The following is a 26,755-nucleotide window of genomic DNA, read 5'->3' as shown; positions in this document are numbered from 1 at the left end:
CTGGAAAAAAATGAGAGCTCTGTTAGTCAACCTCTCTACCTCTGTTCACTGCTAGCAATGGCAGTCCACTTACAGTATATGCCCAGACAGTCCCAACAGCCCATTTAAAAAGATAATAAAATGGGGGGACAGTCTCCCTATATCTCTCAGCTTCAAAATAGACCACATTTAAAAGGAAAGAGGATGAACGTGTGTGTTCTTCTTACATATACATGTAGGAAGTTACTGACATGAAAAAATATAGTTATTTTCACAGGACAGGATGAGGTGACAAGGTACTAAAGTAATGTTAGTTATCCAAGTACACAGATAAATCTTAAGTCCTACAATTAGCCCATATCATAAAATAAGATACATATTTTTCCAAATTGTTTGAAAGAATAAAGAGTAATAAGTATTTTATTTTCTTCATTTTACTTTTCCTCTATAGACTCAATGCTGCCTTTATCATTTTTTGAAGTGGAGAGATGTATAGATAAAAATGCCAAAGATATAATTAGTAGTGCTTTTAAAACTAGTTTGCCACCAAACTATTCAAGAGGCACAGGTCCGCAGCAAACCAAAGGTATCTGTTTTATCAGCCATACCCTTGCAACTGTGGGCTATAGAGATTTAATTAGGCTGAAACTGAGTGGTGACATTATCGAACCCTATTCCAAAATTATTAAACAGACAGACGGATTTATTTTGAAGATTTTCTTCTCCCTCTTGCCTTGTGTTTCTTGCACGTGCTGTCTTCTGTATGGTGTATTTGTAAATTCTTTGGGGCAGAACTCTGCATGATCTATGCAGAGCACTGTGTATTTTTAAGAGAACTATACACATTTTTTTACAGTAATTAACAGCAAATTAATTTCCTGTTGAGAAATATTTACAATTCAAGCCTTGATTATGTACACTGAAAAAATGAAGAAAGCACATGCATTGCAATGGTTAGACTTCAGCTAGAAAATAGATTGCATGAAGATATTATAAGGAGAAATCTAAACCATTTAAACAATAAAATGCTGTAGATTAAAAAGGTAGATTTTTAGAGACCCTTTAAAATATATTTGAAAGAACAAATACTGTTTTGTGATTATATAGCATGTAATTTTATAGAAGCTTTCCATTTGCATTTTTTTATTAGAGGGTTTTCCTCAATCTTTATCCAGAAAGATGAAAGCAAAAATATTTTTTTTCCAGCAGAGATTCAAAAGACACAAACCTCACAAGCTTTGAATTCTAAGCAATTAACTGGATCGTGCCTGGTGTGAAAGTAGTACGATTAGACAAAAAAAAGCTATTAAGAAAACAGTTAGTAATGGTGGAATTTACTTCATGCTTGCCTATGGCTGCATGATTTAGTATGCAAATATATTTTATGAAATATTTATGGATCTCTAAAATGATGCAAGCAGGGTTTTGGTTTCAAATTTTCAATGGGTATTCTACTTTCAAGTCTGATGTAAATGCATTACTTGAAGCAGAGGTGTTGTGTTCATTATTGTGCATTACAAGGAATTGAGGCTTTGTAAGGTGTTGAAAATTATTCAGCATTTTCAAATAAAAAGGGTAAATAAAGATACCTGTGAACACTGTTAGTAGTGTGTTTCGAAGTCAGTGTACCATTTTAATCTTTGCAGTTAGGGCTGCGAGGCTCTGAAATGGGCTCCCAAGGGCGGTGGTGCTCTCCCCTACCTTGGGGGTCTTCAAGAGGAGGTTGGATAGTTATCTGGCTAGGATATTATGATCCCAGCACTCGTTCATGCCCAGGGCAGAGGGTCGGACATGATGGTCTGCTCAGGTCCTTTCCAACTCTAAAAACTATGAAACTATGAATCTTCCCACTTGGGAGAACAAAGCCAGTAGTAGTTTGCAACTCCTAAGTTAAAGTTAATATTATTTTAATGCTCACATGGTCTGCCTGTCCATTCCTCACCTGCCTCCTTCTGTCCTGCCCCATCTCTCAACCACCCTCTGATATCACTTTTTTATGGTTTACCATCTAATGACATTTTTACTTGACCAAAGCTGTGTTCCTTATCTTTCCTCCTAAGCTCTCCTTATCTGCTGCATTCTTCCTTACAGTACCAGAGGTCCTATCGTTCATTGCTCTCTTAGCCTTGTTCTGAATACCTAGGCTGCATCTAAATGCAACAGCTTTTTTCTCTCAAATTTTAGTAATCCCTTTTTTTTCTTTCTATTTACATAGCCACAGTTTTGTTCAGGCCCTCTTCATCACCAGTTTTAACTAGAGTCACCCTCTCCATACTTCATCCAAACCACTGCTGCGACGTTGACATTTGTTGCCTCATACCACTCCCCTCCTTGATTTTATACTGCATGCTTTCCTGTGCCTCATCATGTCATGTTCAAGTTTCTTGTTATCCCCTTCCAGGTGCATTACAGAAGTGCCCCTTCCTTACACCTGCTCTCTTGTCTCTCACATCTTTCACTTTGCCGGTAGCTGCTGCTATCTTTGTTTTCTCTGTGTGCTTCCCGCACCTGTGGCATCTTGCACTTTATTACCTTCTTATCCTCTTGAGTGATGTACCTCCTACATGGAACAGCCTCTAAATCTCTAAAGCCTCTAATCTTTCCAATCCTTGTTTCAGACTGATTCTGCCAGTGAATTTCGTTTAGCAAGTTACTTATGGGCAAATTAAGGAGAGATGAACATAAAAGAAGTGCACACATTCTGTTTTAAAAGCTTCTTTATATATACATCTGGTTATTGTATAATTTATAATTCATGACTTTGTTGCATCTGTTTATCTGATTTTTAGACACTGCTCGTCATCTTGTGGGAATGCAGCTTCTACTGCTGCACTCTCCTCCGCTCCGGGTCCAGAAAGGAGGCACACGTGTGGGAAGGACACCGGAGCGCCTGATTGGTGGGTAAGGCAGCGGCGGGTAATTCAAACCGCCTCCTTTATAAACGGCGGTTTGACGTAGCTTCCGCCACTTGGAGGTCAGGAGCAGCGGGGAGAAGAGGGACTCAGGCGCACGTGTGTCCTTCCCACACGTGTGCCTCCTTTCTGGACCCGGAGCGGAGGAGAGTGCAGCAGTAGAAGCGGCGGCGGCGAGCGGAGCAGCTGAGGGGCCAGCAGCAGCTGATCCCCCTAAGGTAAGTGGGGCTGAGGGACTGAGGGGCCGGCGCAGCTGAGCCGGATCCGGAGGGGAAGCCCCCCGGGTCCCTCTTAGCTGAGCCGGTAGGGAGCCGCGCTCCCGAGCCGCGCGAACAGAGCGCGCAAACAGGCGCAGTCTGTAAGAGCGCGTCGGCGTTTGCGGCGGCGTTCGCGCCGGCGGGCGAGCAGGCGGGGCCCAGAGGCTGACCCCTGCTCTGCTAGTAAGGGCAGCAACTCCTGCGATGGTGTCGACACGGAGTTCTGCCAGGGCCCCTGCCCGGGGGGCGCGGCCTTCCCGGGGCTTGTCCGAGGCCTCCACCCAGACAGAGCCCTCGGGGGGGCTGCCGTCCTCCAACCCCCTGGCCTGCGGGAACTGCCTGGCAAGGTCTGGGGGGGCAGGGACTGGGGACTCCTGCACCTGTCCTGTAGGTATCCGCCTTAGGACCCTGGAGGAGCGGGTGCAGGAGCTCCTGGAGGAGGTTAGCAGGCTGAGGGGAATCCGTGAGGCAGAGGAGGAAATTGATAGGTATTTTCTTTCTCTGCAGGGTGATACAACAGAGGAGAGGGCAGACCGGGATGAGCCCTCCACCGCTGAGTGGCAGACAGTCTCCCGCGCCAGAGCTATTAACCATGTTGCGGCACCAGTTCCTCCTGTCCATCTGGAGAACAGATATGAGGTCCTGGCAGCCCTGGAGGAGGAGGGAGCAGTGGAAGATTCCAGGGAGGAGACTTTGTGCACACAATGTCCTGTGCGGGCGGCGGGAGTCAAGAGGCCTAAGAGGAGGAAGCGTCGCGTCATCGTGATTGGTGACTCCATCCTGAGAGGTACGGAGGGCCCCATCTGTCGCCAGGATCCCTCAGCACGTGAGGTATACTGCCTGCCCGGAGCGAAGATTCAGGATGTGAAGGGGATGCTCCAGTCCATCATCCAGCCCTCCGATTATTACCCCATGGTCCTTGTCCATGTGGGTACTAACGATGCGGCCAGGAGAGCCCCTGATCGCCTGATGGAGGACTACCATGCTCTGGGAGGCGTGCTGAGGGAGATGGGCGCACAGGCGGTCTTCTCTTCCATCCTGCCAGTGAGCGGACGCGGCAGACGTCACGAGATGTGCATTGCGGAGACCAACTGGAGGCTACAGGAATGGTGCTTCGAGGCGGGCTTTGGCTTCCTCAGCCATGACCGGCACATCGTGATGAGAGACATGCTGGGATGGGATGGGCTCCACCTTTCCCCTAAAGGTAAGCGTGTGTTCTCTTCCAGGTTGGTGAACCTCCTTCGGCGGGCTTTAAACTAGGCTCGTCGGGGGAGGGGGAAGATGAGGGCGGAGGAGACGATGAGATACCAGGCCCAGCAACAGCCAGCGAGCCCAGACCAATGGTCAAAACGGAGAAACAGGTAAGCGTTGGGGGACGGGGCATTGCTGAGACTAGGGGGTCAGTGGGCACAACCGCTGAAGGCCTCAAATGCCTCTACACGAATGCTCGAAGTATGGGGAAGAAGCAGGAGGAACTCGCCCTCCTCCTAGCTGTCACCAGCCCTGACATAGTAGGGATCACAGAAACGTGGTGGGACTCATCGCATGACTGGGCGGTGAGTGTCAAGGGCTATAGGCTATACAGGAAGGACAGGATAGGAAGGAAAGGTGGAGGAGTAGCACTCTACATCAAGGAGGAATATACTTCCTCGTTAATTAGCATGGGGGTAGAGGGGGGGCACTCTGAGGTGCTCTGGGTTAGAGTAAAAGGCAGTCCAGGGGAGAGAGACTTAACGGTGGGAGTCTACTATAGACCTCCCAACCAGGGAGAAGAGCTCGACCTGGAATTCTTAGGTCAGCTTACAGAGGCAGTGAGGGCTAAGGATGTGGTCATCATGGGGGACCTGAACTTCCCAGACATCTGCTGGGAGGAGCAGTCAGCCAAGTCTGATCGCTCACGTCGGTTCTTAGCCAGACTGCAGGACCTCCATCTAACCCAGGAGGTGCACAGTCCCACCAGGGGAGACGCCTTGTTGGACCTAGTGCTGGCCACGGGTGATGACCTGGTGAGGGGGCTGCGGGTGATGGGCCACCTGGGAGACAGTGATCATCGCTTGCTGGAATTCACCATCCAGCATAAGGTGGCAAAGGGCTGCAGCAAGGCAACAGCCCTAGACTTTAGGAGGGCTGACTTCAACAAGCTAAGGAGAATAGTTGGGGAAGCGCTGAGGACCCAGAGGGGAAGGGAATCAGATGTCGAAGGTGAGTGGTTGCTCCTTAAGGAGACGATCCTCCATGCCCAAAGGGAGGTAATCCCAACAAGGGTCAAAGGGAGCAGGAGGGCACATAAACCCCCATGGCTCACTAAGAGCATCCGGGAATGTCTCCTTGCTAAAAGGGAGGCATATACCCAATGGAGAGATGGGGTCATCGCCAAGAAGGACTATGTTATAGTCGCCCAAGGATGTAGGGGGGCAGTCAGGAGGGCCAAGGCAGAGTTGGAGATAGGACTAGCTTCCCGGATTAAGGACAATAAGAAGTCCTTCTTCAAATACATAGGGGGTAAAAAGAGGGTCCCGGGTAATGTGGGGCCCCTGCAGGACACGATGGGCAACTTAGTCATCACGCCAGATGACAAAGCTAACATATTTAACGATTTCTTTGCCTCTGTCTTCCTAAGTAGGGACCAGTTCAGCCACCTCCCTGCTGGGCCCCCCTCGGGCCCCGAGAGAGACACGCCTGGGCCAAGGGTTAGCGAGGAGTTAGTTAGGGTACTTCTGGAGAAGCTGGACGTGTTCAAGTCCGCTGGTCCGGACGATCTTCACCCTAGGGTTCTACAGGAACTGGCTGAGGTCATTGCGGGACCCCTGGCACGGCTCTATGAGCACTCGTGGTGCTCTGGCGAGGTGCCGGAGGACTGGAAGAGGGCCAATGTGGTCCCTATCTTCAAAAAGGGAAAAAAAGAGGACCCGGGAAATTACAGGCCAGTTAGTCTGACCTCAATCCCGGGTAAGCTCTTTGAAAAAATTATCCTGGCACACATCCAGGAGGGCCTTGCGGGGGAATGCATGCTCAGGGGCAACCAACATGGGTTTATCAGTGGCAGGTCTTGTCAGACCAACCTGGTGGCCTTTTACGATCAGGTCACCAAATCATTAGACGTAGGGGTTGCTATGGATGTAGTCTTTTTGGACTTCCGGAAGGCTTTCGACACTGTCTCTCACCCTGTCCTCATCAAAAAGCTGGGAGACTGTGGTGTCGATACCCACACGGTCAAATGGGTCGCCAACTGGTTGGAGGGCCGCACCCAGAGGGTGGTAGTGGATGGGTTCTTCTCGACCTGGAAGGATGTGGGCAGTGGGGTTCCGCAGGGCTCGGTCCTCGGGCCTGCACTGTTCAACATCTTCATCAGTGACTTGGATGAGGGGGTAGAAAGCACCCTGTTCAAGTTTGCTGATGACACTAAGATGTGGGGGGATGTGGGTGCACTAGAAGGGTGCAATAGGCTACAAGCTGACCTTGACAGGTTGCAACAGTGGGCGGATGAGAATAGGATGGGGTTTAACACTGATAAGTGCAAGGTGTTGCACATGGGGAGGAAGAACCGGCACCACACTTACAGGTTGGGGAACTCTCCTCTTGCCAGCACGGAGACGGAAAAGGATCTTGGAGTCGTCATTGACTCCACGATGAACATGGGCCGGCAGTGTGGGGAGGCAGTCAAGAAGGCCAATCGTACCCTATCATGCATCCACAGATGCATCTCGAGCAGGTCCAGGGAGGTGATCCTCCCCCTCTATGCGGCACTGGTCAGGCCGCAGCTGGAGTACTGCGTCCAGTTCTGGGCGCCACACTTCAAGAGGGACGTGGACAATATGGAAAGAGTTCAGAGGAGGGCCACTCTTATGATCAGGGGTCAGCAGGGCAGGCCTTATGAGGAGAGGCTACGGGACCTGAACCTGTTTAGCCTCCACAAGAGAAGGCTAAGGGGGGACCTTGTGGCCTGCTACAAACTGGTCAGGGGGGATCAGCAGGTATTGGGGGAGTCCCTGTTCCCCCGTGCGCTGCCAGGAGTGACCAGGAATAACGGTCACAAACTGGCGGAGGGTAAGTTTAGATTAGATATTAGGAGGCGCTACTTCACAGTCAGGGTGGCTAGGGCCTGGAACCAGCTTCCAGGGGAAGTGGTGCAGGCTCCTAGCCTGGGGATTTTTAAAAGGAAGTTAGATGAGCACCTTGCCGGGGTCATCTGACCCCGGTGCTCTTTCCTGCTAAGGCAGGGGGTCGGACTAGATGATCTACCTAGGTCCCTTCCGACTCTAGCTACTATGAAACTATGAAACTATAAACTCCTGAGGGCAGGCCCTATGAAGACTGTCTTTCAATATGTTTAAATATCACCTAAAAGAATTCAGCTTAGGATCTCTTGGTGTTACCACAACACAAACAATAGAATAAACCTTTCGATAATTTACTAATTCATTTTAAATTGAACATGGTTATTGATTTTTTAGTAGCTATTAATGCTAGTCTCACAAACACTTCCTTATACAATCAGAGCCCATTTCAAATGACAAATGTGTACTTTTATTTACGTGATTAATACATGCCATTTGCATATTCAAGTATGAGCATATAAATTGAGCAGAATGTTTTATGATGATTCATTCCTTCAAATTGTGAAAACCTTTTTTATATGAAGGATTTAATCTATGAGTTAATCTCAGGACTGTATTTTCTGTCCACCTTTTGAACATTTCCTACCTCTCTCGTTTTATGCAGCTGCTGCTTCTGAAATAAACAAGGTATATCTGCTTTATTTGAGGGGAGAAATACTGAAGGGTACTAAAAGATAGATGTCTTTTCAACATGGCTGCCAAAGCAAGAATTTTTTTTTTTACTGACAACCTGTACTTTTCTTACTGACACAGGAAGTTTTTTTTGTACTGACATGTATTTTACTTTTATTAAAAAAATACATTCTTAGGTTGGCAGCCTATGTGACTTCTGTAGTGGCTTTACACCTTGCTGCCTCTACCTCAAGGGTCTCCTTCTCACCCTTGACAGTCCAGATTGCACCCTATTGCCCACCCCAACCTACCCTGCAGCCTGACCCCGGAAGGCCTGCTCCCCCTGTCCCTGCACTAACCCTTACCCACAGCCTCTCCCCATCCTGGCCCATAGACCCATCCTGCCTGCACTGCCCCCCTCCTTGTACCTTCTATGTAAGCAGCTATTAGAAGCAGAAGATGGGCATAGGGACTTAGTAGTAGCAGGTTGTCTGGGGGTTGAAAGGGAGCGAGGGGGGAGGAAGAGTCTAGCAGGTACTGGTGTGGTCCACGGAGGGTGCTGTGCTGCTGCTCAGACAGCAGTTGGTGCTGCTGTGTTTTCTGAATTGCTACAGCATTTTTCCTGCAGCTCAAATCCGCAGTAGATCCCTGTTTTTATGGAATGGAAAACGTTTATGGATTTTTACAGACAGGAATGAGTGTTTTAGGGTGTTTTTTAATGGAGTGTCAATAAATTTACAGACAGTCGGCAACCCTGCTTTCTAACCCGATCATGTATTTTCTTCCATTGATCAGAAAGAAAACTATTGTTTGTGTTACAAAGCCTTCTCACTTCATAGAGGGAAAAACCCAGAACTTTGCACCTTGTATAAGATGTCTTCCCTCCAAGTGAGAGCTTGAAAAGATGTTGATATTAAAGCATACTTTTATTAAAACCAAGAAGTAACCATCATAAACTGGTCCATGGAAGAACCGTCTTTAAAAATAACATCAGTTCTGCTGTCAGCAGTGGAACTGAACTCAAGAGCTCACTAAAAGGGAAGTTCATTCTGAAACTGTCAACTATTTTAGAAATAGTTCCTACACACACACCTTAGAAAACTCCTGTATGCTCCAATGAGAAAATAACTTTCAACTACTGACTTTCGCTGCTATATGTAAACCAGCATCCAATGATAATTCCAGTTTTTGTAACTCTCATTATTAACTCCTCATATTGTAACAGGGGCTTGTCAAAATATCTTGTTCCCCTGCTAACTTTTCAGTAGTTTTGCTGGCAAAACCAAACATATTCCGTTTGGGAATTTTATTACCTTTTTTAAGTTATCTTTCTTAAAGCTAATTGTGCCAGATTGCCTGTACTGCATTTTCAGTATTTCTTATAGATCTAAAACACCTAACTCATTAAACCCTTTTATTTTAAACAGGTCTTTATTTTAAAACCCTTTCCATTTAAATGGATACTTAAAGTTTGCCACATAAGTCCATAAAATAGCATGGACCACAGAATTTATGCCACCTAGGCTTCTTAATGGATTTTCTTGATTAGTTTAAAGTTAGATTGCAAGAAGAAATAGCAAACTTCATTATTTTTCTTTAATGTGGATTCAAAGCATAGCCAGTGGGGGCTGCTGGCTATTCAGTACTTTTGCAAGTCAGGCCGCACAAGAACCTAAGTATACAAATAAGAGAATAACTTTTAGACACCTATTCTTTTTTTTAATTTATGGCCAAGATTTGTCTTTTCAACAGAATGTTTGGGGGGAGGAGGGGAGGGAACAAAATTGACAATATAAGATAATGGATCCTTTTTTTTTTTTTTTTTTAACCAAAACTTGTTTATAAATTCAGTTCTAGCATTGGTAGTAATCTTCAAAGCAACCCAACAAATACCCTGTTTAAGGCATTATATGTCTACTGACATTATTCTAAGCAAGGTTGACATTTTGACACCTCAGGACTTACTAGCAACTCCCTTGGTACACGGAGAAATATCACCTCACCACAAAGGCCATTTCCCCAGGTCTCGTTCCCTGACACAGTCAGAAATAATAAAAAGAGATCTGGTAAACCACTTTGGGGACAGCTACATGTCTCTGTATGGTGACATTGTTATGGCACCATGCTTTAGTACTTCCTAAAGTGGTTAAGCATGGTGCATTAACCACCCATACTGTGCCATGCATGCAATACACACTTAGATTTTGCGGCTACATCACCGTAGTGGCACACTACAATGGGGGAGCTATGATGATGTAGCTGCCAATCATTTGTAGACCCACATGATCATTATGTCACCACAGCACACCATATGGTGATGCAGCATGTTGCTACATCGCTGTAGGGTAATGTGTAGATGTGCCCTTTGTGTAGGAGGTTTTGGCTTTTCCTGAAAGCCTCAAACTTTTTCAGGCAGAGTTTGAGAATATTGATTAAAGTCCTTGATCACTAAAGCATCTGCCAGGAGTGAAGTACCCAGAGACATGATAAGATGGAAAATTTCAGAGTGAAATAGGGCAGGAAAAATCTTTCCCAATATGTATTCCAGTTGAATGTGTTTTCCTCCTTTAGGTTTACCTTGTATTCCAAAGGAGGTTATGATCCCAACTTGTAAAACAAAACTAGAGTTGTTCTATTAGTTTCCAACCTAGCTTTAATATGTAATTGAATGTTCCTAGGATTAGGCCACAATAGTAGTTTTGTTCATAATCTTTGAATAAATGTACAAAACAGTAGCAAAGTAAATAGTAGCACTAGCTGTATTCTGAGAACTATACACAAAGTACCTAATCCTTTTCTCCATCCCTCAGAAGCAAGACGTTATGGACGTTATTTTTTTTAATTTTTTTTGAGAGAGAGCTGACAGCCTACTTGTTGCTGTATATACAAAAGCAGACAGTCTGTGTACTAATGGACTTACTAAGGGCAGGCCTGGGGGCTTTTACTCATACGAGTTTTTGTTTTCTGTGTAAGGATGCTTTGTCTATGTACTAACCACAGGTGCTTTCTCTTGATCAGAAATAGTTGTGCATAGTTCAAATCTATTTTGTAACAAAAATGGTAAAGTGATAAACCCAATAATATAATTGAAATCAGACTTCTGAGATGAGAAATCACACATAGTATTTGCAGCCAAGGCAAGTTTTGTGGGCACATTCCAGCTCAATAGCTTGGATGTGCTTGAGTGAATTCATTCCCATTGCCTTCAAAATAATATTGAAGGGTTTGAAAGCCTAATTAAATGAAAGTGCTATTTACTCACAGAATGTTTTTACCCTAGTATGTAATTAACAGCATTATTGTGAGCATTGCAAGATTTGTAGTGTTCGTGGGGATGATGTTAGCAATATCACTTTGTTCAGTGAACACAGAACCATTAGTATTTAAGTTAAGCATGGGCTCAGTATAAATTTGGTAAAATGCTATACCCATTCAGGAAGCCATTGTCTGTGATTTATAACAGAGGAAAACAATGAAGGGTATGTGTGAATATATATATTAAAAAAAAATGGGGACACATGGGGAAGAAATGCAGTCTGTGAAACAACACAGAATATTCTCAACCTAAAGAGGCCAGATACCAGGTTAATATAAAGTCAGGATTTGTTGTAACACCAAGAAATGTCAACAATCACTTGTAAGCAGTATGCTGTGTCTAGGTTTGTGAAGTAGCTATTTCAGTTTCTATTTATTCTCAGGTAGAATTTTTCTCTGGCATGACAAATTAGTGATAGAAGTAGTGGTGGGAAGAATAGGAGGATAATAACTGTGAACTGAATGAATTGTGGGATTTTACTGCATGGTCACTAATTTGAGTTCAGGTGATAGCTGTTTTATCAGCTGTAATTTACTACCTGGATATTAATTTATGTTTTGGACCATCTCAGATTGTGCTGAATAAATTTAACCTCCCAAGATGTAACTATAACTATAACTATCTGCTTTTGTTTTGTATGTTGTAAAGATAAAAATAGAGGTCTTTGTGTGTATATTATGCACCGGTGTCAAGATACACCTATCCCCCAGCACTGGAGTCTGCCGTTGATGGCCAGTTGAGGCTTTTTTCAGTGCGATGTTGCTTCAGAAGGGGGTCACCGGCTGGTCCCTCTGGCTGGTCAGATCAAAGAGGGCACTATTGGGGGTCATTCTTCACCGCCTTTTGTCTCTCTCTGGCAGACTTTGGTGATTCCCCAATTCTCAGGCTTACCCAATACAGGGGTCATTGACCTTGTGGGACATCCCCCTTGGTGGCTGCTGGATGGCAGCTGTCAGCACCAGGGGTCATGTCTACAAGTACATGCAGTCTTGGGAGTCGGTTGATGAATTTTTATTAATTCACGGGCTCTGGGAGCGGTTGATTGGGAGGTATTCAGTCCCAAGAGTCAGTCTCCAGCATTTTTTAGTTCAAACTGGGGCTTCTGTACCTTTAACAGTGAATTTTCGATGGGTCCCCAGCTCTTTATTGATTCTTTCCTCTCCTTAGTCTGTGGCTGTAGGTGTTCATGAACTTGTTATCATAGCTAGCTACTGTGTTATAGAATCAATAATGATTCATTCAGGGATGATTGTAACACAGTAGCTATAACAAGTTAATGAGCAAGGATTAACACCTATGAAACCACAGACTAAGGAGAGGAAAGAATCAATACAGAGCCTTGAAAATTCACTGTTAAAGGTACAGAAGCCCCAGTTTGAACCAGGAGGCTTGTCAGTGACCCCAGGGGGAGGGGAGTTCAGGAGGAGTGGTTTCTCCTCAAGGGAGCAAGCCTCAATGCACAAGCTAATTCTATTCCATCTCGGAGGAAAGGCAGCAAGAAGGCACAGTAGCCCCCCTGGCTCTCCAGGGATCTAGCAGACCTCCTGAGGCTAAAAAGAAAGGCCTACAAAGGATGGAGGATGAGATTCACCTCCAAGGAGGAATATTCTGCACTGGTCCAGTCCTGCAGGGAGCAAACCAGGAAAGCCAAGGCTGCAACTTCACTCCAACTAGCTTTGAGCATCAAGGACAATAAAAAGTCCTTTTTCAGATATGTGGGGAGCCGGAGGAAAAGCAAGGGCAACATTGGACCCCTGCTGAACCAGATGTGACAACTGACGCCCAGGAAAAAGCCAACCTATTAAATGGGTACTTTGCGTCGGTCTTTCATCAGTCCCATGGGATGCCCATGCCCACTACAGGACAGAGAGGTCCGGATGAGAGAGAGCCCCTGCCCTCCATGAATGCTGACCTCATGAAGGAACACCTAGAAAGGCTGGATACCTTCAAGTCAGCCGGCCCTGACTATCTACACCCCAGGGTACTCAAGGAGCTGGCGAGCATCATAGACCAGACTCTGGCACAGATCTTTGAGAACTCGTGGCACTCTGGTGTAGTGCCCGAAGACTAGAAGAAGGCCAATGTGGTGCCTATCTTCAAGAAAGGGAGGAAAGTGGATCCAGCAAACTACAGGCCCATCAGCATGACTTCTATCGTGCGGAAGATCTTAGAAAAGTTTATTAAAGAGGCCATCCTTAACAGACTGGTCGACACCAACATCCTAAGGGATAGCCAGCATGGGTTTGTTGCAGGTAGGTCTTGCTTGACCAATCTTATTTCCTTCTATGACCAGGTGACCTATTACCTGGACAAAGGAGAACAGATTGATGTCATATATCCAGACTTCAAAAAACCCTTCGATCTGGTATCCCATGATCACCTCTTGGTGAAACTGGCCAATTGTGGCCTTGGGTGCACCACAATCTGCTGGCTGTCTTTACCGTCTGAGTTTCCAGAGTCTGGAATAGTCTCCCCTCAGAAGTGGTGCAAGCACCTACTCTGAACTTGTTCAAGTTGCGTTTGGAAGCTTATCTTGCTGGGGTCATCTGGCCCCACATGACTTCCTGCCCCTTGGGCAAGGGGCTGCACCCAGTGATCTTACGAGGTCCCTTCCAGCCCTGATGTCTATGAAATCTATTAAATTAGGTCTGCAGTAAAGCATCACCACCTACATATGCGCCAGTATTAGGGCTCAGTAGATTAACTCCACTGTAAGATAGTATTATCCCCAACTACTATCTTACTTTCTGCAGTACTATCTTATGGCAGAGAACTTATGTGCACTAAAATCCTCATGTAGATGGTGACAAGGGCTGTCTGGGGCATGAGACTGCTAAAGTGCAGGGCTGCCTGACACCTAGTCTCACACTTTAGGACTCTTGTACCCCAGTCAGCCCCTCCACCACCCAACACTGCCACCAGAAGCCCATGGCTGACCCACCCAGCCCTGCTACCGCCCTGAAGCTGCTCCACCCTTGCTCAAAGTGCTGCAGTCCTGGGTTCACATGTGGATGCTATGCCTGGGAGCAGGTGACTCCAGTGCAAACTGCACCAGAGTGTATTGCTCTGCTTTAATTACACATGTAGGTGCACCTGCTGTAATAGTAAGCGACTGCAAAATATTTGAATACCTGTAAACTACCATGTTGTGCTATGCTCCTATTACATTTAAGATTGGTCTGAGGCCATACCTGGACAGAAGATTTCCAAAAGATATTTATCCCCAAATCCAGAAAAGCATTTACACGGATGCTTTTTGTTGGGCCATATGTTGCAAAAAACAGTGCTGGGATTCAGCAAGCTGTACTGATTCAAAGGCCAAAAGCTGTCATTCATGAATAGGGATCTACTCAATTCATAATTTTGCAATTTTCATAGAAACTGCAAAAAAAGTTTGTTTTCAAGATCACTGCAAAAATCGGTGTTTCCTGTGATTTTGTGTGGAATGGCCACACAAAAAACCCCTAAAATAAAATGCTGGCTTCCCAGTGCGAGCCAACAGCCACAGTGACCTGGCCACACAGCCTGCTGTGGGGGTGGGGGAAGGGGGAAGCCACTAGCATGAAGGAGCAGCTAAGATGGTTGGCCACCCCCTCCTCCCTCCACTGCTGATTGGCCAAGAGGGCTGACTTTTGTCTGGTTCCACCCCACTCTGCCAATCAGCAGTGAGGGACAGGGCCACATGCAGGACAGCCCTCTCCACTAATCAGGGGTGAGGAGCAGGGCCTCTCAGCCAATCAGCAGTGGAGGGAGGATGGGGTGGCCACCAACTTGGCAGTTCCCCTTTGTACCAGTGGCTCCCCCCCACCCCGTCCTCCTCCATTGGCCAATCAGATCCTGAACATTAACCACCTAGAAACTTTTCTTAAAAAGGATATTAATTCTTGTATCATTCAACTGGATAATTGTATTCTACCCTTTCAGCGAATCAAGTATTCTTCACTTTCTGCTCTAAATAAGTATAGGTCCCAGTTCTATTAAACACCTGGCTGCATTTTGTTCCAGGAGCAGTTGCATTTCAGACACGAGAAAGGGAGTGTTGTATATGATACTTTTCATATTAGTTATGAGACACAGTGGGAATACTTTACATTAAAAGGTGACAAACAATGTAAAATATGTTCTCATCTGTCTATAGCAGCTTTTAGTAGATCTCAGTGTAATCTACAATGTCTACTTTAAGAAATACAGCATTGTAGATCTACAGTGTAGATCTACAGTGTAGATCTACAATGTCTACTTTAAGAAATACAGCATGCATAAAAATTAGCACCACAGGATTACATCCACAAGGCTCAGAACTATGAAATCCAGGCCTCGAAAGTGGTGAGTCAAATGTATCCTTCTCTTCCTTCACAAAACTGTACATTGATGAGTTATGCCCCGACATATTTTTTAATGTGTGGGTTATCTACATTCTTAGATAGATTTATAAATAACACAGTGCCTTTCTGGAAGAGAACATATGACGGTAGAGCTCACTATAGGATTGTTGCCAGGGAACCGACCTAAAAAATTGGATCTTTTTTAATTTCACAAGGTGTTTTATGGAATCAAGCTGCAGGATACATTTTCACTGTATTTTGAATAGTGTTTCAAAAAATAAATGCTTAGCCTTCTTCTGTTTGGATTAAGATTCTTTTAACCTATTCCAAGGAAAAGTGCCACATGAAAGCCAACACAAAGCACTCAAAATGACAATAATAAACTGACAATGATTAAATTGCCTGTAATCAATTAAACCATTTTAACTAGGAAGTTATTATATAAGGCCATGATATGATTTTGCAAAAATATATGCAATTATTTATAATCTATATAATGCAAACCAAGCAAATGGCATGTGCATATCATCAGACTGTAGTCTTGTTATCAGTAAATAATTTCTCATCATCCACTCCTGATTGTGGAATGGGAATGAGGATTTAAAAAGTCCTACAGAAAGGAGCCCCTAGGAAGCAATAAATAAATAAATAAACCAGCCAAACAAAAAAAAAGCCTTCAGTGGCCAGAAACGATTTTACCACATCAATTATCCTTTTATTTCCTAGCTAAAATGACACCTGTTATCACAGGTAAGTCTTCAAGATCAGTACTGGGTCTGGTCATTCCAGGTGAGACTCAAATCACAGAATCAAAAATCATGATCAGCTCCATAGAATCATCATCATCATCATCATCATCATCATCACCATAGAATCACCATAATCATCCCCAACAGATCATCCCAGCCAAGGCTTTGTCTAGCCAAGTCTTAAAAACCTCTAAGGATAAAGATTTCACAACCTCTCTGAGTAATCTGGTCCAGAGTTTTACTACCCTTCTAATAAGAAAATTATTTCTAATATCTAACCTAAACTTCCCTTGCTGCAACTTCAGACCGTTACTCCTTGTTCTGTCACCCCGACTACTGAGAACAGTCTAGCTCCATCCTCTTTGGAAGCAGCCTCAGGTAGTTAAAGGCTGCTATCAAATCCCTCCTCAGTCTTCTCTTCTGCAGACTACATGAGCCTGGTTTCCTCAGCCTCGCCTAATAAGTCATGGCCCCAGACTCCTCACCATTTTTTTTGCCCTCCACTGGACTCTGTGTCCACAGCAGTCCATGGACAGATTTCTGTTGACCTAAATGATCCTTAGTCCAGGCATACAGGGGAAGGTCACACTGGGCCTGACTTGTTTAGACTAAATACTGGCCTGACTTCATCCTTAATTCAGGAGGGTTGTTCATGGTCTAGATTAGGACAGGATCTATATATAAACATGTGATCTGAAAATTCTTTACATAATGTTAGCCTTGATTCATAGGGGAAAATATATATAAATTAACCATTAATGATAACTATTAGAAAGAAGAATCAATTCAGCAGCCCTTCCTGTGAACATGAGCCACCAAAGCAAGAGACTTTGATGTTAATGTGCTTTTTTCATAAGGTGCTTCTTTTCTCACCAATAAAAATGATATACTTGATTGCTGATGCTGCATTAAATCAAAAACAATTTCTTTCATTGTTTTCTTTTAATAGTAATTTTCACAGCGGGAATTTAATTACTATGTGAATCTGTGCACTCAAGCACTTAAAAAGAGCTAATCATTCAAGCGAGCCCACATAGCAGCAGAGATTTTTTTCTCAGCCTCGCCTTAACTGAGACTGAAAAAAGAAATATTAATCAGTAAATCCCATGTGATCTCTAGTGTAGGAGGACACCTTTGTCTCATAGTGAAATCACATGAAATGCATTGAATGGATTGGGTGATATTTTAACAGGGATAAATGACAAAGGCTCAAAATATTTTAAAAAAGCTTTATGTAAAAAAAGTTTGGAGTAACAATGTTGAATCTTAGAACTGTTTCTGCATTTTCCTCTAAGTGCAATCACTCAGAAAATGTACAACATTTATCATTCCCCACTCTGCCCCTCAATCAACCAAAAAAATGTTTTTCTCCTGTGCTTCTGGAACCCAGGAAATACATGTTGGCTACTAAGTCAAATCCTGAGAGGATTCAATGGAGATAACTGTCAAGGGTGTTCACTGGAGTCAGGTCAATGAAATATTCCTTGAATCAGGCCCTATGCTTACATCTGTGCCAAACGCAACCCTGCCTTAGTTATGAAATGACCTGTAGCACCTCAATCATACAAAATGAATAGGCATGCACAGCTTCCTGACTTGGCTAATTTTACAGAAATGCCTTGCACCCTTAAAATTCTAAGGAACAGATGAACAAAGAGAAGGGAACATCACTTCTCTGGGAGCAGACAGAAGTGCAACTCCCTGCTGCAATTGAGAACACTTTGCAGGAAGCGTTCTTTGTTTAAACAATCCCCTAGAACAAGCAGAATTGCACTGTTTGTTCCAGCAGGGAAGAGGTATCTAGCTGCCGGCTGCAACCTGAGGCTGGTTTCCCTTAGCAATGGCCCCTCCACTCTCCCAGCCTGTCCCTGTTTCAGAATGGCAGGGGGGGAAGGTAGCAGAGGGAGCTCATTCTAGGGGTTCCCCAGCTGGCTCTGAAGGGTGGGGTTGGTCTATAGGAGCCCCCTATCTCAGGGAGGAAGGGGACTCCAATACACCCACCCCACCCTCCAGCAGAGGCTGAAAAAACTCCAAACTGAGCTAACTCCACTCCCTTTCCCTGCTCCCTTTCTGAAAACAGTAATAGGCTTGGAGGCAGTGCAGACAGGAGTTCAGAAGACACTTTATTTTGAAAAGTATGCATCTGACCCCTCATGCAACTTTGGCTTTATAAAGGTGAAGTGAACTTGATTTTCACTGAGCTCAAAGCAGAATTAGAATACAGAGAGCTTTTGAATTCCTGCAAACTAAAGCATCAAACTAAGAAAAACTCCTCTGAAGAACAAGTTGGTTTGAAGTCTGCACATTTGCCAACGGGGCACAAACAAAGGATCTTCTTTTATAGGAGAACCTAAGGAGAGTGCCAGCACAACATTCATGGGATCTTAGGGTTCATATACCATCAACAGGACTTTGAGTAAATCGTATTTTCTAAGTATTACAAAGCAAAGATATTAAATAACAACCTTCAGAGACTATTGTGCACAACTGTTTTATATATAAGGAAAAATCTACAGAAGACACATGTAAATAATGATTTAAACAGCCAGTAAATAAACAAGCTGGATTAAAACAATAATTCTAACTCCACCCGCTAGAATTAAGATATAAATCTGCACATGATTTTACTGATCTCAATAGTTCAGATTTGCTATAGGTGAAAAACAAACATTTTATTGTTTGCTTTAATTAATTTATATTAAATTGTTAACTCTGATAGGATTCTGGACAGAATACTTGGATGAGTTCATTAATGTAAATATTTCCATAACTTCCAAATAAAAATCCACAATAAAACATGGAGATGTAGGCATGAAGCAGACAAGGTTGCACCTTACAGACTAACTAGTTCAGAGAGGCATAAGTATGATCTCAAAAGAGGTTATGGATTCTTATCCCATTACTACAAGAAGCTTTTATAATCTAACTCTTTATCAAGATTAAATAGAATTGATCCAATTTCAATTGAAATGCAAGAGTCTGTTTTTAGAAAAGAGAATTTTATCAAAGAAAGTTATGCATCTGGTGTTGGGAAAATATTTTTACAGATGTATAGCCTTTAAGGCCAGAGAGGACTATTAAACCCACGTATTCTGATGTCACTGACTTCAGCAGCAGCAATTTCTGGATTTGAGGATCATCTCTACCACAGCTCACTGATGGGTCTTGAGGTGGCTTATGAGGTGACTAGAGGAGGCACCATGGCAGTTTAGAGGAATAAGATTCCCTGTCCCAATTCAGGATGAAATCACATGTTGAAGTAGTGAAATTTCTTGAAGGACACATTTAGCTTTTTGATTAGCTCTTTTATTGACATGAGATTCATGAAGCTCCAGTGAACTCAGAATGACCACTAAGATTTTCATTAGCCGAGGATCTGGCTCAGAATTCTGCAGGAGAGAAATACTATCAAACGTACTCAACATTGATAGACTTTAAACAGATTCCATGAGACAAATCTGATTTCTTTAATTTGTTCTGTAAAATGATCTATACAGAAGTTTTACCTAATTCTTTGAAGGTCAAACTGCTCCTGATGCTACATAGATCCTAAGGTGGAGGAGTTGCAAGCAGACAGGCCTAGTTGCAGCACCATATTTTTTGTCAAAGTCCAAGATCTTCCATAGAGAAGTCAGATGACAACAGGCTCTACACACTGAATACCACAGCCAGCATTGTGTACATGAGGGTTTGGCTGACCTGCTGAAGACGTGTCATTTTGGACTTCTATGAAGAACAATCTAGAGGCATGGCAACCCTTAAGTAGTTGTCAGCTGAAGAAAATTGGGAAAATAAATCTTCTAAGGCCTCTTTGCTTAAAAAATGTGATTATTCAAATTGTGAAAATAAATCTTCAGGTCACTGTGAAATTAAAGAGTGATTTTGAACATGAAGGGAACTATACAATTGTTGTTTAAGAATGAGGTACACCATAGCTTAATCCAACCGCTTCCCAATATTTTTCTTTGCATATATCACCCCAATATACCTATTGCTAGAAGTCTCAGAATAAATAACCATACCCAGCATTATGTGGTCCTTTTTGTTGTTCCAAAGTGGCAAAAATCCTTCAAGCTATTATAAAATATTAAAATAAAATGACAGTTTCCTATACGTTTAAGACTTAAAACTAACACTTGTCATTGTGAAGACAATAAACATCCCTAGATCCAGGGATCTCTCTTACCTGACTATATTTAATTTGTGGACTTGATTTTGGGAGTGGGAAGGGGAATATGGAAATAAGTTGCAAGAAAACATATTAATAGTTAACATATTAATAGTTACTGCCTATCTGAAACATGATGTAAACCCCCCACCCTGAAATGAGCCAACCCCCGGTGATTCCGCTGAAAGCAGATTTGAAAAAGCTAGTAAAGAATGAAGAAACGTACTATTGAATGAAGAAGAAAGAAAGGGAGAGTTACCAAGATCTAAAGCCCATACCAGTGCATTTATTTGGCTTTCAGAGGCCATAGCAATTGTAACAACCAGAACCAGAGGGATCAATAAGCAATAAAATGTGCTTCTTGGAGGCATTTGGTATTTTGCCTAAACAGGTAATATTAGTTAATATAAAGCTTGTAGGTTTGTAAACCACAAATGTAACTTGTCTGTCATAAGTTTAACCAAAATGATAAATTAACTGTTCATGGAACTGACTGGGCCCCATAGGCAAACCTGTAGTTGTGAGATTAGCTGACCTGATGGTTTTTTGCTCAGGGTTCAGCTTTAATGATAAAAACTAGATCTAACTGCCTGGCACACCCAACACATTCCAGGAAAAAATGTCCCAAGAAAGCATATTCAAATGAAACCTAAAAAGGGTTGGGGCATAGACAGGGCAATGTCAACTTCAAACCTAAAAAGTGCTGCATCATAATTTGCTTATTAGATAAACTGGAGTAACCTTTTATGATCATTTTAACACCTTTCAATCCTATAGGGTAACAGTTATAGGGTAACATTGTGAGTGGCTCTAACACCAACAGATTAGCATAAGACTAGGTATAAAAAACATGTGTATCAGTTGACCAGCAGGAAGGAGGGAATAGACCAGTCATTTCTGTTCCATTCCTGGACCCCGGACTTCTGGTGTGAGTGAGGATCGGATCCTGATCAAGGAACCTTCCCTGGTAACCCTCTGACAGCGTCAATCGGGGACACCTGATTTCGCTGGAATCACTTGACGTACCTGGAATTGAGGGACTATCAATAAGTTGCCAACCCATGTCTGTCTATCTGTTTTTTTGAACAGCCCAGTGGCTAATACCCTTGCAGTGCCCAGTTGGCCTGCAACAGGATTGATCTATCTATCTGTTGTTATTATCTGTTGTTATTATTTACTATTAGGTCTTTAATACTGCATTATCTGCTTATCACATTTATCTTTCTGTTAACTGTTGTGTATATGTAAGCTATAATAAATTTGCCTTTATTTCACTCCCAACTTTGCCTCCTCGATCTGAAACTGAATCAAACAGCCCAATTGGCCTGTGATAAAATTGATACACTCACAGTGCCCAGCTGGCCTGTGACAAGCAATACATTACTTTTTCTAAACATATGAGCATGTTTTAGTAAATAAGGTTTAGTAAATAAACTTTAATAAATAAAGTTTTATAAGGCCTCTGTTAAAGAGAAAGATTCCTGTGGGTTCCAAATAGTTCCCTTTGCTAAAATGTTGGTACAGGGCTTTGTAGCCCTGTTCTGGACTGTTGTTCTGATGTGACAAAGTCCTTGTTTATAGTTCTAAGAAATGTAGAGACAAGAATTCTTAAATTAATGACTTAAAAGAGGAAAAGAGGAATTGTCAAATCAAGTACACAGAATCTGTACAATGTTGAATGGTGGTTGTAGAAAAGAGACTTTGAAAATGATTTGGTGGGATTATTAGTAGTGCATTAGGCTTCTTTGAATTTGCTTACAAAAACAGATAAGTAGAGTGGATGAATGAGAATTATGATTAGTCTTCAGGCATAGTCCACTGTAGTAGCTGTTTTATAATAAGCTTTGAGAAACACCATAATGAGGACTATTGTTACAAGTTTCTTTTGTATATACAGGACATATTCTTTGTAATTTAATTGGAATTTGGCATGCTAAAGCTTTGATATGTGCAAAAGCTAAAATGTTTAATGTGGGGAGGCTGCTGGGAATAAATAATTTGGTATTGAGTGAATTTAAATGTGTTTTAACTAATTTCATTCAAGATTCATCTACAAAAGTATTCTGTATTCATCTTTGATATAAAGTGAAACTTTATAATTCGATGGGCCTTCCTACTTTAGTTAAAATAGTCATTGCTTCCATGCTAAATCCTGTTTTCAGAGATTTGTAATTCATCCATAAAAATTACACTCAAGATGAACGTAACAATATAAAATTTCAGTGAATAGGATTAGTTTCAGCTGTGAAAGAAAGGCTACATTTTGCACACCTGGATATGGATATGGGTGCCTAATATTAACTAATTTAATGTTGGTCACTTGCTGCTGTGAATAATAGTCCTTAAATGGCCATGTAAGTGTCTTGCAGCAGTCCCCAGGTCTAAATCAAAGGAATGGTTTTGGACTCATCCCTAGAAGGTAGAACCTTATACAAATAGTACAATTCATCATACTTCAGAGTCTGTGTTCAGAAGATCAGTTCTGAAATAACATGGGTATTTTGATTCAAAATTGTATTTTGTTAGTTCAGGGGTGGGCAATTATTTTGGCTGGAGGGCCACTTACCAAGTTTTGGTAAGCTGTCGAGGGCCACAAGGGTAGCCGCACCCTGTTGACAGGTGCCCCGCCACCTGGACACCATTTTGGGACCAGATTAACAGTACATACCTGTATGATGCCAGGCCAAAATAGTCCCATCTACCATTTTGCAAGGTTATATTGGAACCTTCTACCTGATGTATTTTCATTTATTGTTGAAATGGAAGAGTTTTACCAAACATTATTTTATTTTTCTAATTATGCTAAGAATTTAAAATTTTATTTTGTAAACATAGTCAGTTCCTCTCTGCCATGCAACACAACTGTGCAATAGTTATAGGCTACTGTGCAGTGTCTCGTGTAGACATGGCCAGTGACACTTTTCAGTTCCTTGTGCCTCTCATTTGCATTGGCTGAATAATATTGCATTGGGGTAGTAGGTTGCCTAACATTTTCCCAGTTTCTATAACACTGCATACCCACTGTTTACCAATTAAATAGCTTTTTTCTATTAATCATTTCTGGAAAATGGATTATAATTGTTTCCAGGTTTCTTTTTTTGTAGTTTTCTCTTTTAAAAAAATATTCTGAAGTACTTAAATGAACATGACATATTATGAAGATTTTTTAATACTGGAAATGTTCATTTTTGTATACCAGTGACATAACATTTCTACAAACTTAAAGAAAAAAATGTGAAATCAAATCCGTGTTGTGTTTTGGAGAGAGGGGTGTGTGGTTAATGGTATTAGCCCAAAGAAGTGGGGCAATTGAAGTTAATGACCAACTGTTATAGGAGCTTGGAAACTCTCAGAAGCTGGGAAAATAGTTCTAGGCTAGGTACAGATATTCAAAAAGCCCAAGGTAGAATCAATTTAAGTTACAGTTTTCTATAAGCAGCATAGTTTAGATCAGTAATAAATAGAACACGCATCCTTTGGTAGGAGGGGCGAGGAGGGGTGTGTGCAAATCTTAGATCCAGTTCTGCCATTTTTAAAACAATCTATGTGTGCCAAACGTCTGTTCTATTATGGGTATAGGCCAGCTCTGATGATTTATACTGGTAAAAGTGTAAAGTCTGTAGCTGGCTCTAGTGTCCAAGTACCCATATATGGCAAAGATATCTCTTACTAAGACACATACTAAGATCCTGTAGCTTGAGGCAGAAGTTAGATAAGTTGAAACTAGCATTGAAATAAAATGCACATTTTAAAATACTGATAATTAACCATTGGAGGAATCTGACAAGGAATGGGAAAAAATTCCCAGGCTCCTGAAGACTATAAAGGAAGATTTGAATGTCTTCCTAAACAATGAACACTTGTTCAAACGCATGCTATTGGGCTTTATGAATGAATTACAGATTGACTTTCTATGAACTGTTATGCAGGAGATCAAAGTAAACACCATATTTACTCATATACCTATGCGCTTTTCCCCAAAAGTCAGTCCCCTCAAAACTGGAGTGTCTGCGAGAGGAGGGCCAGTTCTTTGTCTGAAATAAAACACCCTACTTTGTTTCCTACTCTGCCTAGTAGCACCAGTGATATTTCTATTCAGGCAGCTGCAGGACTCAGTTAATTGCTCATTGTGTTTTACTACACAGAGGTTAGATCATTCCTCTTTTTTAATAATCTTAATTCTCCACTAGTCAGGCTAACCTTTCTTCTGGGAATTTTGCTGCCTGCTAGCTACTCCTAGTCTTCTCCTATTTCAAAGCCTCAAAGTTGCTTTTAGCTCTTTTCAAAAAATAAATCCATGCCAGGGAGACCAGTCTTCAGCAACAGCTAGTGTTTCAGTTTTTGGTTAAGCAGAAAAGGGACAATAAGTTTGCTGAAGATTAGGCTTTTCCCCTACTTCATGCAGCCATAACTCTGGAAACTTTATTTTTTTAACCCTCCTTCACTCTCTCTTTCCCAAAAAACAAGGTGTCTTATGTGGAGCCATGTCACATTCAAGAAAATATGGTAATCATAATTATCCCTTTTTTTCCCATAAAAATCTGTTAATGTATTTTTATGTAAAGCTGGCCAGCTCATCTTTTCAGTCTTCATAGTATGGAATTCTCACTGTTACATGTGAAGCTGCTGAGTAGTATTACAAATGAATGACTGTTCTTCAGGAGGTGCACCTACACCTTGCTATATGTTGACATTGCTATGGTGCTGTGCTTTAGTATTTTCCTTTGGAAGTACTAAAGCATGGCGCAGTAACTGCCCATACTGCGCTAGGCATATGGTGCATGGTTAGACTTCACTGCTACATCACCATTGAGGCATGTTGAAACGGGAGTGCACTGCTATGCCGACGTAGCTGCCGATCATGTGTAGACCCACATGATTGCTTTGTTGCTGTAGCGTGCTGTACGGCAATGCAGTGCATTGCTATGGTGATGTAGGGCCCAGTGATTCTTAAATCTCATAGAAGGAACTTGTATGTTGAAATGTGAGGAAGTACTTAAGTACACAGAATTAACCCAAGAATAGCTTTGTAAAATAAAATGTGACTATATTGATACAATATGGAATTAGAAAATCTTCAACTCATTTGAAAAAATTAAGAAAAGTGGTTTGTTCTGATTTTAAGACCTAGTTTTCCACTAAATAAAGCTGTATTTAGTGAAGTAAAAGAAAACACTTCTGAGTTTGATAAAAAATAAACAAAGGCTCTTTACAAAACACTTATATAAATATACAGTACAATATACAGCACATATAATATTTCATTCTTTTTTCTGAGCCTTCATATCTATTTCCTTTTTATCACACAGCCTTTCATTTTTAACTCTGTGCACTGTCTACATGATTTTTAATGCTCTTTCCTGCTTCATTTTTTCTTGACTTTTAGTGTTTTAAATCTCACTTATGCAGAATGCGAACTGACTAGGTTGGTAACATGGTTGGTTAAAACACTGTTTGATAGGTGCATTGAAATCAAACTTTGAATTCCCAACCTTTCAGTAGGCTTAGTCATTTAAAATGGAATCTCTGATCCCTACTTCAAATGCATTGCACTAAATATTTTCCCTACATTCCAATTAAGCAGGCATTCTATTTATCTGGATGACAAAGAGATAGATTCTTCGGTAATCATGGAGAAGTCTAACATTTATCATCATTTTTCAATCAATCTTCCCCCAAAATAGTATATACCAGCAAAATGACAGAACATAGGGATGGAAAAGACTCACTGTTATTAACTCACCCCATCCTTCTTCTTGTCAAGACCTACCCTATGTTCATAGGTGATGCATAGGCGGCACCTGCAGGAGCTTGCCAGCTCCAGCCCCACTGCTGATGCCAGCGGCAGTGCCTCACCAGCTCCACTCCTGCTGCCACCACTGGCAGCAGTGCCTGTGGGTGCCCCCCCCCCCAGACTTGGGAGTCACCAGTCACCCATGCTTATGTTTTTAGGTATTTTTTATTACCTCAAGATAAAACACTAGTAAGACACACCTTCTCCTGGCTGCCTTTGGGATCTACTATTCAGATTAATGTGATATATCTGACTACCTGGATGCTTCTGTGGATAGTCAGCCTAAATTCTCATTTTTCATTTTTTCATTTTATACCTCTAATCCTGTTTATCCACTATCTACCCTGTTAAATATGTTCCTTCCACCCTTAACATTACCACTTTTCAGGTATTTGTAGATAATTATACTGTCCTTCTCACCCACTGCTTAAACCAAGCTGTAAATATTTAGTTCTTTTAATCTCACTTCATAAATCAGTCTCTCCAGGGCTCTGAACAGATTTGTCAATCTTGCCTGAACTCATT

The 26,755-nt window shown here is 42.3% G+C and overlaps 2 protein-coding genes across 2 annotated transcripts in view; one reads left to right on the top strand and one right to left on the bottom strand.

Annotated features, from left to right (window-relative positions):
• Window positions 1-26,755, bottom strand: part of GUCY1A2 (guanylate cyclase 1 soluble subunit alpha 2) — a 270,751-nt gene that overhangs the window by 28,957 nt on the left and 215,039 nt on the right. The gene's annotated exons all lie outside the window — the stretch shown is intronic.
• On the top strand, window positions 263-10,314 carry LOC149875233 (uncharacterized). Its single transcript, XM_090031394.1, has 4 exons — window positions 263-267; window positions 2,938-3,109; window positions 3,656-4,192; window positions 10,252-10,314. The coding sequence occupies exons 1-4, from the start codon at window positions 263-265 to the stop codon at window positions 10,312-10,314; spliced, it is 777 nt and encodes a 258-aa protein (XP_089887520.1).

The sequence above is a fragment of the Crocodylus siamensis genome, chromosome 1 (assembly GCF_052110815.1).
Source record: "Crocodylus siamensis isolate JL-2025a chromosome 1, ASM5211081v1, whole genome shotgun sequence".
In the NCBI taxonomy this organism is placed as follows: Eukaryota; Metazoa; Chordata; order Crocodylia; family Crocodylidae; genus Crocodylus; species Crocodylus siamensis.
This window is presented reverse-complemented; position numbering and strand designations above follow the sequence as displayed.

Excerpts from the sequence above, each read along its gene's own strand:
- LOC149875233 (XM_090031394.1), top strand. Across the intron at positions 3,110-3,655 it reads CAGCAGCTGATCCCCCTAAG|GGTGATACAACAGAGGAGAG; the intron begins GTAAGTGGGGCT and ends CTTTCTCTGCAG. Across the intron at positions 4,193-10,251 it reads TCTTCTCTTCCATCCTGCCA|GAGGTTTTGGCTTTTCCTGA; the intron begins GTGAGCGGACGC and ends CCCTTTGTGTAG.